The sequence below is a fragment of the Oryx dammah genome, unplaced genomic scaffold (genome assembly GCF_014754425.2).
Source record: "Oryx dammah isolate SB20612 unplaced genomic scaffold, SCBI_Odam_1.1 HiC_scaffold_10, whole genome shotgun sequence".
NCBI classification, from domain to species: Eukaryota; Metazoa; Chordata; class Mammalia; order Artiodactyla; family Bovidae; genus Oryx; species Oryx dammah.
The window spans coordinates 35642155-35655819 of NW_024070194.1; the positions used below are offsets into that span (position 1 = coordinate 35642155).

Here is a 13665-nt window from a genome sequence, read left to right on the forward strand (position 1 = left end):
TGTTTCCATCTAACTAAAGGAAAATTAAAAATTTTAAGTTGTAATATGATGGAAGTCTTTAGCAAATTTTGAGGGAATATTTCTTTGAGGAGGAGGAAGGAATGATTGCAAACCTTTTCAGGTAAGAAAAGTATATTGTGAGATTATATCATGTACAGCTGTTGTAGAGTATAGAAATTTTAGTCAGATCCTTCATCTAAAGGGCCCTACTTGGTTGTAACAAACACTGACCTTGCAAGGAAAACAGGAAGATCCTGTGTGATATATATAAAAAGCCAAAACAGAGTGAGTGCTTCGTGGCACAGGGTCAACAAAAATAATTTTAAAGAGGAAGCAAGAGATAGATTTGAGCATGGGTGGTGGTGGTGAAATTGGCTGTGACAGATTTTGCATTTTAGGCAGAGGTGGGAGCAGGCACCAGGGCAGGACTGTGTTGAGGGTGTGTGTGGAGGATGTTGAGGCAACCCAGCACTGGGCTTCTGCTTGGGCCCAAGGAGAGGTGAAATATGGACTGGGTTCGAGTCAGTTTTTATTGTTCTTGGAAGTTTTTTCTTCTTTTTTAAAGAATTTTAGTCAAAGTATTACGTCTATATATATAATCAACCATACTTATATATATGAACTACATATATATGTGTCTTCTGTGTGTGTGTGTGTGTGTGTGTACGTATTTCAAATAGTTCAAGACTAATAATAAAAACTTAACAGTCCTGGGAATTCCCTCGCACTCTATGGATAGAAGTTAGTGCTTTCATTGCCAATGGCTTAAGTTCAGTTCCTGGTTGGGCAACTAAGATCCTGCAAGCAATGAGGTGCAACCAAGAAAAACCTAGCAATCTTTCCTATCTCTTTCATTGTCCCTGAGTTCCTGTGTAAATTTTTTTTTAAACGGTTTCTTATGGTATTTAAGGTGCTTATTGCTGTTATTTTTTCATTATCAAATTTAGACATATTGAAGATCTAAATGATTCAGAATCTTTGTTTCATTTTACATGGGGGGAAATTGTGATGTGTTTTTAATTTGTCAAAGCCAGTTCTAATTTTACAAAGGCATTAACACAGATTTTAGATTTAATCATGGTTTTGTGATTTATTATCTTATACAAGCTGCTATGCTTAATTTACTGATATTTGGAATTTCTGCATTTGTAGTAATGACTAAAATGGCCTTTAATTTACCTTTATCAAATGATTGTCTAATTTTGACATGAGGATAATACTTGCCTCATACAGTAAATTGAGCAATGTTTCCTCTTTGTATACTGTGTCTGCTCAAATTATTTAAAATAATTCAGTAACAGAACCCACATTTAAAGAGCATTATTATTAGATATGAACTCCCTTGTATGCCCCTCTCTAATTATATTCCCTTACCCCCTCCCTCAGATATAACTGATTATCAGATTATTCTCAAATTTTTTAAAATTCTTAGTAGCAGCAGACAATATAACATTTAGTTTTTCATGGCTTTTAAACTTTATTTGTACTCTTTCCCTACTTGTTACATTCTTAAAGTCAACCCATTTGTTGCATGTTATGATATGTTTCTCTTCATGGCTCTATGATTCTACCACAATTTATTCTACTATTGGAGAATGTTGAGGTGGTTGCCAAAGTTTGGTGTTACACTGTTTGTTGTAAATATTGTTGACCAGGTTATGTGTATAAGTTTCTTTAGGGGAATGAGTTACTTAAACCTGTTGACCCCAAACCCAGTTGCAAATGCATTTTACATAGCAACCTAGTTCACATGTAGATATTTAATCTACAAGTGTGTACCTGAAACTATTGCTGCTGCTGCTGCTAAGTCGCTTCAGTCGTGTCCACCTCTGTGCGACGCCATAGACGGCAGCCCGCCAGGCTCCCTCGTCCCTGGGATTCTCCAGGCAAGAATACTGGAGTGGGTTGCCATTTCCTTCTCCAATGCATGAAAGTGAAAAGGGAAAGTGAATTTGCTCAGTCGTGTCCAACTCTTAGCGACCCCATGGACTGCAGCCCACCAGGCTCCTCCATCCATGGGATTTTCCAGGCAAGAGTACTGGAGTGGGGTGCCATTGCCTTCTCCGACCGGAAACTGTTAAATAAGTTAAAAAGATAATGGTCCCTGAGTATTTATGTATGTGTGCTTTTTAAATGATTGTGCCATTGGCTTGCACTTTTCTATGCTACTTTTAACTTTCTAGATTAATTTTGTGACCCACTGGGTCTCTAGCTCAGCATCAGGCATTTGTCTGTGGATTAGGCATGGGAAGTATAATAGGAATATGGGCACATGGAGCGGGCTGTTCTGTGCTTGTTCTGTGCTCACTGGAGCCTCCTAAGAGTTCTCAGGAGTAGGTCAGCCCAAAATAAACCTGTCAGGTAGAGTGGAAACGGAATCAACAAATGTTAAATAGTTCAGGGCATTCTGTAGGTTTCAAAGCTACAGGGGCTCTTTTGAGTGCTAGCCCACAGCAAGCCTGATAGGCAGGGGCTCTTCTGAGTGCTAGCCCACAGCAAGCCTGTCCATCCAGTCAGTCTTCTTCAGTAACATTGCTTGACTCTTTGGGTACAACTGCCATGCTGAGCAACAGTTCTTAGGTCAGAGCTCCTGTTTCCTGTAGTCCAGATCTTTTTCTCTCTCATTTTTCTGTCGTTTTTATCGAACATATAGTTCAGTATCTTCTTGAGAAAGGAGGATGGAAAGTCTGAAAACTTGCATGTCTGGAAGTGGCTGGGCATGAAATTCCATGTTAGAAATCTTTTTTTAAGACCTTTAAAAGCATTTCTCCGTTATCTTCACAATTCCATTGTGCTGTTAAGAAATGTGAAACCATGTTGATTCCTACTCCCTCACATGTGATTTGTTTTCCTGAAGTCTGGAGAATCTTCGCTTTTGTCTCTAGTGTTCTAAATTTTCAGAAAGATGGTCTTGTGGGTCTGCTAGGCACTTGGTATCCCTTTTGTTTTTCTTTATAGAAATCTTTTCATTTGTATATTACATACTCTTCGACCAGATTTAAATTCTTAGCTTTTTTCCTATTTTATATCTTTGTCTTTTTGTTCTACTTTCAGAGATTTCCTCAACCTTGTGTCCGCTGATCCTGTTGAGTTTTTCATATCTGCTGTTGTGCTTTTAATTTTCAAGAACTGTCTTTTTTCCTCTGAATGCTCTTTTTTCTATATGTATTTAAAAAATTCTGTTCTTTTGATGAAATTACTATTTATCTGAAATCATTAAGGATCACTTGCAAAAATTTTTTTTCTTCTCTTTTGCTCACTATCTTACATGTTAGAAGCTTTCCTCAGATATTTAGAAATCCTTGGTTAAGGAATTGAAATCTAAAAAGCTTGTTGGAAACTCTTGAGTGTATGAATATGGCTTGTGAAATCTCATTGTGGAGTAATCTGTGGGACCCCTTTGGTCATACATCTATCATTAGATTAAAAACTTTGCTTTTTGATTGGTCAGATTCCTCATAGAAGACTAATATTTTGTACTTCGAGTATACAAGTCTGGCTACTCAGTTTCTTGGAGTTAAGTGAGGAAAGAGAGATGGGTGAAGAAGGGCAGGTCTCTGTGTTTAGAATTTGTTGTATTTGTACCATCTGTAATTTCCCTGATGCTGATGGCTATTTCATAAAATGTCTCAGACTCTCTCATGTAGTCTTCTCCCTCATTCAACCTGGACCAAGTAGGGCAGGGGCAGCCTCCACAGCAGGGAGTTAAATGGAAGGGGGAACCACTTGCTACTGCTCAACCTTCACCCCATCCTCCCATCTTTGAGCCCCTTCCTCCCCCCACCCAGTTCCGGAGGAGTTTGGGCTACTTTTAGTGCACCCTTTTCATTTTTTCAACTACTAGCTTGTGGTTTGGACTTTGCTATTCTGCTAATTGAAGTATTTTATTACTTATCCATCTGTTTTCCAGCTTCCAAAATTTTGTTGCTGTGTCTCTTTGGTTTTTCTCATATTTAGTGAATTTTCTCTCAATACCCTTATTTTATTTCTGACAGGATGTAGGGAAGGAACTTAGATGCTTCTATTCAGTCTGATATCTTGATCTAGAGAGATCACTTCTCATTATTGTATACATGCCTTTAATTAAGTCTTTGTGTTAGAATAGTGAAATATTTCATAAAATCAATACTTGAAAAATCTTGTTTAAGAAAATTCTCCCTATTCTGATGCCATAGTAGTTTCCCAGGTGGTGCAGTGGTAGAGAATCCACCTGCCAGTGCAAGAGACGCAGGAGATTTGGGTTCGGTCCCTGGGTTGGGAAGATCCCCTGGAGGACAGTATTCTTGCTTGGAAAATCCTATGGACAGAGAAGCCTGGCAGGCAACAGTCCATGGTATTGCAGAGTCTGAGCACTGCTGAGTGGCTTGATGTCATAAAGAGTTAGTGCCTCATGTAAATTGTCTGTTTTTTTACATTTAAACAGTGAAAGGTCTGCCTTGCTGTGCTGGTGGGCAATGCTAGTACCATTATTGTCACTTGGGGCTCTCAAGTCTAGATACATCTGTTAGTACTACATAGCTTTAGCATAATTTTCACACTGCTGAGTCCTTTTTTTTTTTTAAATTTAATCTTAATGTTTTGGCTGCATCATGTGGCATGTGGGATCTTAGTTCCCCAACCAGGGCTGGAACCCATGTACCCCGCAGTGGAAGTGTGGGTTCTTAACTGCAGAACTGCCAGGGAAGTCCCGAGCAGTCCTTTTCATCTTGATCTTTAGTTGCTTGAAGTCAGAATCAGGTATGAATTCCAACTCTACCTTGTAGTAACTTCCCATCTGTCAGATAAGGCATTGCTGATTGGAGAAAAGATACTTGAAGAATCACTAGTAAGCTACAGATTTCATTTTCTGATTCAATTTATAATCAGCTCTTTTGCTTCAGGGTTGCAAAAAGGCAGTGAGTAGACTGGAAGAAGAGAAATGTTTTTAAATAAAACTGATGCTTATATCTTTTAAAGAAAAAATTAAGACTTTGTAGTATAGGTGTTCTAGGCATTCTGTAGGTTGTGAGATCCTAAGTAAACCATAAAATTACCTATTTTATGTTTTCTGTTTGTCTCATCATAGGATATATGATTGGATGCCTGAACAGCCAAATATATTCCAAGTGGAGCAGTTGGAACGCCTGAAGCAAGAATTACCAGAGCTTAAGAGCTGTTTGTGTCCTACTGTTAGCCGCTTTGTTCCCTCATCTTTGTGTGGGGAGCCTGACATTCTTGTGGATGCCAATGGCATTGATAATGTGGAGAGTGCTTAGCGTTTACTGGGTGGAAACCATTTGGGGCATGCACCGCTATTCTGGGTATTCACTTTTCATCACTAAGCACTGTTTATGCCTTTTAGGTTTTCAGTCCAATGAAGCAATAATGAAGTATTTTCTATTTCATTACGGTTCTTGCTAGAATTTCAAGTATGCTATTTAAATCACTTGGCCAGGTATAATTACCAGTCAATCTCTTTACAATGAGAATATTTATTTGTTGGTAAATACTTTAAATATGTAAATGTATAGTGTTAAACATAGAATTTTGGAATTAGCTATATAAATATCTCATATTTACACTTACTACAGCTTTTTATTTGATCAGGTCAGAAATACTTAGCACTCAGAAGACCATGACTATGCATAATTATACCTGACCATGGGAAAAATAAGTACCTCAAATGCATGTATTTGCACTGGTGATTCCAACTGCACAAACCTTTGTGCCATCTGTGTGTATAATGTATTTTTCACATGAATTGACATGCACACCATTTTCATTCAGTATGAACCTTGAGGCTGCTGCCATTTTCCCATTTAACCAAACGATTACCTGTGTAAATAGCCTAAAGGTGATCCTTGAAAACTTGTTTCATAAATCTTTCAGAAGTTATTTTGCATAAATATTAAAATTCCCAAAAGCTGCAGGGTAACTTAATGTACAAAATATTACAAGTATGGATTACAGACTTCATACAATAGATGATAATGTATAAATTCTGTTGAATGCATGCTTTCTGTTTTAAGCATGAGACTACACGTTTACTGTAAGTCCTTGCATCTGTGGTGCTAGGTGAGTGTGAGAAGGTGTCAAGGACTGAAAAAATATTTTGTTGCCTAAAAAAAAAAGGAAAAAAAAAGTTGTCTGTAGGCATGTTAAATATGCTTAAGTGTGTCTCTCACTACCTATTACACACCATTGCTTTGTGGATTTGTTTTATGTATGTGTGTGTTGTACAGTAGATAAAACCCTGTGCAAAAAATAAATATCCTGAATTCTCATTGGTATTCTTATTGGTTAATGAATATCATGCATGTAATTTATTTAGAAATGTAGAAGATTCTATGTATGTGTATGCGTATTATTAGGATTATACAAAGGTTTCTTTCATTAGAAGCAGATTGTTTTGGCATAACTAACTTATGAGTAAATGTTAAGTAAAATACACAGATTTATTTTCTTCATTATAAAATGAAATTTCAAGATGTTACTTGTGTAGAATTGGTCCTTTACTATTATTATGAGATACTGGAATTTAGTGTCCACCCTGAAAGGATGGCTTATTTGCATACAGCTTTTACTTCATGTAGGCAGTTTATTCATTACTGATATGATTTGGTAGTAGCCGAGAACCGAAAACTTGGGTTGTATGTTGTATCTTTACTTTTTTAAGCTGAGTAATGCAGTTTTGGTCAGATCTTAATTGTGTGAAGATAGGCTTTAAAATCCTATGGTACTGTGTTTGTAACACTGATATTTAATGGAAAATAGTTTAGGAAATAGTTTTCTGCAGGGATTTTATATACTTTTCTCATGTTGAAAGAGATTTTGCAACACTTTGTGTGGAAATTAACTTGGTGTGAATTAGGCACTTTTAGAAAACTTCTGAAAAAGAATTAACTTTTTTTGATCTACAGACCTGGTATAATACAGTTACCATTACTTTATGGTAACTTGATTAGCCATTCGTGTATTTCTAGTCCTGTTTGTTTGCTCCTCCCCTGTGCCTTTTTAGTTCCAGCTCCATTTTAAAGACTTGCAGATCATGAATGGAAAGAAGAGGAACAGGAAAGGAAGTGATGTAGGGGTCAGTTTCCTCAACAGTATAATTTGCTGAGTAGAGCTTACAGCCACTGCTTGTGACAAGGACAGAACCTCACTGCTCACTTTCTCCTGTCTCTTTCTGATCTTATAAACACCAGGGTTAGTAGATGATTAACTCATAGCCAGCAGTAGCTTCCTTTTTTATAGGACTAAGTCCTGGCTTCCATATCACTAGCTGTTGCCCCATACACTCTGCTCTAGCTACACTGTGCCTGTGTTAGGCCCTCGCCATGCCATATTCCCACACTGCTCCCTCTCTGTAGCCATGTGCCTTGCCTGGAAGCCTTTTCTGCCCCTGATACTTTCTCCCTGCTCGCACTCATTTCTCCTTTAGCCCTTCATCGACCTCTCTGCTGTACCCTTGCCAAAACTTAGGAAGGGATAAATCTACCTTTTTTTACTCCATGGCTGAATGTTCATTCCTTGATCATGTCATGCATCATGGTACATTCTTGGTAGACACAGTTAATGTTTGCCTCACCACGCTGCAGGCTCTTCAAGGGTAGGGACGTTGTTTTACAAATTTTTATTTCCATAATGCATGGGGACATAGTAGAAAAGAAGTGTTGGGATTTTGAGGATAATATAATTTGTATCAAATGTACTTTTGAGTTAAGAGATTTAATTTACTAAGAATGTAAACTTTGAGTAGGTTTACATTTTGGCAGTGAGTTGGTTTTCATTTTGGCAGTTGGAATAGTTTATTAATGTCAATTTTAAATGTAGAAGTATAATGTTAAATTATTTTATATATTTTTTGGAAATCGAGTGAAATGTTTGATAAAATGCTGCCATTGTTCTTTGATTTTTTTCCATTATCTGGAATTATGTACTGTAACTGAATGTAAATATGAGGAACACAGTTCATTCCTGTGTCAGTGGTGCCTGAGGGCTCCCACCGCTACCTGTTTACCTCTCTCCCATTGCTCCTTGTGACATTTGTCTTTCTTCTCCCCTCCGAAGCCCATACTTAGGCCTACCTCAGCACCGCTTTCCTTGACTTCCTTCTGCGTTCAGCTCAGGTGCCACCTCCTCAAAAACCATTCCTCTGCTTTTGATCAGAATCATGATGCAAACAAGTACAGACAGCCTCTAAATCTCACAATTTTGCAGCTGGGGTAGTAAACCCAGACAAGTTAACTGACTTACTGGGTTGGGACTACAACTGGGCTTTATGACTCCTAGTCCCATGTTCTTGGACAATGCTGCCCTCTGAAGTTTTGTGGCATTTGTTAGCATATGCTTTCTTGTAGTCCCAGTTTTTATGTGCCTGTTCTGTTTCGCTTATAAGATTGTAAGCCCCTTAAGGGCAAGGACTTCTTTGCATTTCTAGCACTACATAGTGTTCTATACTTAGATATGAACTAGATGAATAAATGGTGGAGACTACAATCCTAGTTTCCTAACTCAGACTGTTTCACAGTATACATATGTTTTTGTATGGTGTGCAACCATGTTGTCTAGAGTGTGTGTGCATGCATGTGCATGTATGTTGGCATATTTAAACATAGAGGTCTCACTCCACCCCCAGTTTCTTGGGGTCACTTAGTTTATGGGCTACCATAACTAATTTTCTCCTCCGTGCTGAATGAGGACAGTCATGGGAATGAGTGGCAGATAAGGTAGTTTTCTCCCAGGCCTGTCCCTTTCTAGAGCAGTACACCTATATCCTGCAGTGGGTGGCTGAATCAGGTACTGCCTTGGGTAGGACTTGCATGACCTGTGGGGCCAGTGCTCATGAGTCTTGAGGGACCATCATTATCCTTTGTTCCTTGACTCTCCACACCCTGACTGCGTTCCTCCCCCAACCACACACATACACATACATTATCACTGGTTTGGTACTCTAGGTTGACAGTGGAGTTCTATTCATTTAGATTTGAATACAAATGATTTACTCTGTTTTAGGTTTGGATCATGTACTTTTGGGGTAGAAAGAATGTATACATACTAGAAGTAATGTAGTATTTGGTGTTCATGAGTGGAAATATATCAAAATAATCTCATGGGTATATATTGAGAAATGGATTTGAAATGGTTTAAAAGTAAGCATATGATTAAGATCCCCAAGTATGTATTGGAGGAGAGCTCATGGATTGGAAGAAAGTTTTCATGAGGCTCTCAAGCCCTTGCAGAATGGGGTGGTGGTTGCTTTGGGGCACAGCCTTTGTAAACTCAGAGGCCAAAGTAGTAGTATGTTCAGAGAGGATCATAGAGCCATCCCAACAGTGGAAGAGGATTTAGGGATGTCAGAGGCCTTGCATCCTTGTAGGATATAAAAGTTCATTGATGATTTTTAAGGAAAATGACATGGTGAAATTAGTTTTTAAATAATGAAGAAACTAATGTTAGTATAGGAATAATAAACCACTGGTGGCTCAGTGGTAGGGAATCCACCCAGCAATGCAGGAGATGCAGGTTTGACCCTTGGGTTGAGAAGATCTAGAGAAGGAAATGGCAACCGACTCCAGTATTCTTGCCTGAGAAGTCCCATCAACAGTCCATGGGGTTGTGAAAGAGTTGGAGATGACTTGGCAATGAATGGAAATAATTTGTCTAGTCCTCTACTAAATTGATCCAAACATACCTCTGCCTTTTTTCTCAGAAAACAAATACATATGGGATGAATGAACTGAAACAAACTTGCAGAACCAAATTACATAATTTCATGGGAAAGAAACTAAACCTTAGTAAAAGTTCCATGTTATCCCATAATTTCAAATGTATTTTTCTGTGGCCCAGACCTCTCTAAGCCCCAGCTTCATATATCCAGTTGTCAGTTTGCATCTCCACTTGGAGATGTAATGGGCATCTCACATTTAACACACCTCAGCAAAGATTTTTCCTTCCTTTCACCAAACCTGCTCGCATCTCACCTCCTCCAGTGTTATGTCCAACACTGTATGGTCCAAATCAAAGCATATTAAGCAGAGACAGTATTTTTTGCTGACCACGGTCTTTGTAGTCCAAACTAACATTTTCCAGTAGTCACGTACAGATGTGAGAGTTGGGCCATAAAGAAGACTGAGTGCTGGAGAACTGATGCCTTCAAATTCTGCTGCTGGAGAAGACTCTTAAGAGAGTCTATGGAACTATGAGGAGATCAAACCAGTCAATTTTAAAGGAAATAACCCTGAATGTTAATTGGAAGGACTGAAGCTGATACCACATGATGGTAAGAGCCGGTTCACTGGAAAAGACCCTGATACTGGAAAAGATTGAAGACGAAAGGAGAACGGGACAGCAGAAGTTGAAATGGTTAGGTAAAATAGCCAACTCATTGACTTGAATTTGAGAAAACTCCAGGAGATAGTGGAGGACAGAGAAGCCTGGCATGCTGCAGTCCATGGGGTCACAGAGTGTTGGGACACGACTGTGACTGAACAACAGAGCAATCACAGAGGCCCTACACTTTTGCCCAGGGTACCAACTTTTGTCCTCTCTGCCTCTTGGACAGAAAGAGTGCAGAGGATCCATTCCTGGAAAGTAGTGGCCAGGACATGAATCTGTAAAGTATCAGCTCATTGGAAGTTTTAAAAAGCACACCAAATGAAGATTCAAATGCTATTTGATGTTACTTGGATGGAATTCATACTCCTTGCAAAAGTGAACATAACCTGGGGTGTATCATGAAGAGAGTAGTAGAAATCAGCTTAGGAAAAGGACTATCATTTTCCAAGTGACACATGTACATTATATTAAACATGGTAAATAGGAGTTAGCAAAAGAAACTTCTGTAAGTTTACTACCCAAATATTAATATAATTTGGTATTTCTTTCTAAGCACATAGTATGTTTCATTTTTTAACAGGATTTTGGATCTTTTCATTTTTTGACTAAAATGTATGTAATGAAAAATTAAACTTCTTGGGAAACATGGAATATACATACTTCCCAATACAACTAAAACCTCTGACATATGAACAATTATATGCAAAACAAGCATAAGAAGACAAAGATGGAGAGAAGACAGATTTAGCAATGGACTTCAGGACTCAAGGAAAAACGTGAATTTTCTGGGTTTTCTTATTTTCCTTATCTATATCAGACAATTTTGGTGAAGTTGGCTACCAGGAAACACCAGAAGATGTAGGCAAAAATGAAGTGAACACCAAAACCCAGTAAAAGCCTGATCTCTTCATGCAAAGGACCAGGAAAAGGGCAGCATAACAAGTCAGAAATCCTTTAGACAGTAACTTCTCTATTCTAATCAAATATGAAAGACTGCAATCATATCCTCACCCTCACCAGTTAAGGCCAAAGGGATGGCCTAGATTCCACCCCAGGAGGCTTAAACTTAGTACTTCAGCCCTCTGCCAGGATGGTGTCAGAGAAGGTCTAGTGAGGAACCTGGACTCCAACCTCCTTGCTTTCTGGGATGGGAACAGTGCTCAGAGGAGAATCAGGGTTTTTACCACTGCACAGTGGCAAAGAGATGGCCTGTACAACAGTGTCAGTAGAGACTACACAAGGAGCCTAGCCTTCATCCTCAGTAACAGATGCTTCTCACCCTGTGGTGTCAGAGGAGGTCTAGTGTAAAACTTGAACTCCGAGCCCTTCCTGTCCTCAGGTGTCAACAGGAACCTTCTACCTGGCAGTAATGAGGCAATGCTGTGGCAAAGGGGACCTGTTAAAAAACAAGATTTAAGTAAAATTTAGTAAGAGTCTTATAATACCAAAAACGTCCAGGTTTCAATCAATAACCACTTCTCATACCAAGAACCAGGAAGATCTCAAACCCTGTGAGAAAAGACAGTACAGATGACACATAATTACATGACAAGGATTTTAAAGCAGTTGTCAGCAGATGCTTTAGCAAGCAATTAGAAACATGGAACAAATGGAAACAAATCGAAGCAAATGGAAAAATAGTCTCAGCAAAGAAACAGAAGATATAATGAACCAAACAAAAGTTTTAGAATGAGCAAATTTAAAAAGTGAATGGGCTCAACAGCAGAATAGGACAGAGGATAGAATCAGAGATAAAAATTACCCAATCAAAACAGAAAGTAGACTGATAAAAAATGAGCATGACCTCAGAAACACATGGGACTTTTATGCAATTCATATTGTACTCTTTCCACAAAACATTTTGTAGATATGCACATTATTCTAAAATTTATATGGAAAGGCAAAGGACCTAGAGTATCTAAGAAGAGTTTTAAAAAAGAATGAAGTGAGAGGAATCACTGCCTGAGTTCAAAACTTAATGTAGTTTCAAGAATCGATTCTGTATGGTACTGTGAAAGGGTAGACACATCAGTGAAACAGTAGAAGATCTACAGAAATACATACAGCTGACTGATTTTTGACATGGGCGTAAAAGCAAATCAATGGAGAAATGTCTTTTCAACAAATGATGCAGGAACAATTGGATATCCATTTGCAAAAAAAAAAAAAAGCAAAACCTTCACCTAAATTGCCAACAACCACTGGATCATTGAAAAAGCAAGAGTTCCAGAAAAACATCTATTTCTACTTTATTGACTATGCCAAAGCCTTTGACTGTGTGGGTCACAATAAACTGTGGAAAATTCTGAAAGAGATGGGAATACCAGACCACCTGACCTGCCTCTTGAGAAACCAATATGTAGGTTAGGAAGCAACAGTTAGAACTGGACATGGAACAACAGACTGGTTCCAAATAGGAAAAGGAGTACATCAAGGCTGTATATTGTCACCCTGCTTATTTAAGTTATATGCAGAGTACATCATGAGAAACGCTGGGCTGGAAGAAGCACAAGCTGTAATCAAGATTGCCGGGAGAAATATCAATAACCTCAGATATGCAGATGACACCACCCTTATGGCAGAAAGTGAAGAGGAACTAAAGAGCTTCTTGATGAAAGTGAAAGAGGAGTGCGAAAAAGTTGGCTTAAAGCTCAACATTCAGAAAACGAAGATCATGGCATCTGGTCCCATCACTTCGTGGCAAATAGATGGGGAAACAGTGGAAACAGTGGCTTTTGGGGAGCTCCAAAATCACTGCAGATGGTGATTGTAGCCATGAAATTAAAAGATGCTTACTCCTTGGAAGAAAAGTTATGACCAACCTAGACAGCATATTCAAAAGCAGAGACATTACTTTGCCAACAAAGGTCCATCTAGTCAAGGCTATGGTTTTTCCAATAGTCATGTATGGATGTGAGAGTTCGACTATAAAGAAAGCTGAGCACTGAAGAATTGATGCTTTTGAACTGTGGTGTTGGAGAAGACTCTTGAGAGTCCCTTGGACTGCAAGGAGATCCAACCAGTCCATCCTAAAGGAGGTCAGTCCTGGGTGTTCATTGGAAGGACTGATGTTGAAGCTGAAACTCCAATATTTTGGCCTCCTGATGCAAAGAGCTGACTCATTGGAAAAGCCCCTGTTCTGGGAAAGATTGAGGGCAGGAGGAGAAGGGGACAACAGAGGATGAGATGGTTGGATGGCATCACTGACTCAATGGACGTGAGTTTACTCCCAGGTAAACTCCGGGAGTTGGTGACAGATGAGGATGCCTGGCGTGCTGCAGTTCATGGGGTCGCAAAGAGTGGGACACTACTGAGTGACTGAACTGAACTGAAATTTCATATCTTATG

The 13665-nt window shown here is 38.8% G+C and overlaps 1 protein-coding gene across 4 annotated transcripts in view; it reads left to right on the forward strand.

Moving 5' to 3' along the window:
• GPCPD1 (glycerophosphocholine phosphodiesterase 1) overlaps positions 1 to 8496 on the forward strand; it is a 68797-nt gene extending 60301 nt beyond the window's left edge. For 3 of the 4 annotated variants that reach the window (XM_040247904.1, XM_040247905.1, XM_040247903.1), the window contains exon 19: positions 5066 to 6263. In XM_040247904.1, the coding sequence (XP_040103838.1) occupies positions 5066 to 5255 (190 nt within the window). In that variant the 3' untranslated portion in view covers positions 5256 to 6263. Of the gene's footprint in view, positions 1 to 5065 lie in introns of all 4 variants that reach the window. The other variant, XM_040247902.1, reaches the window with a different exon arrangement.
• Positions 8497 to 13665: the final 5169 nt, after the last annotated feature.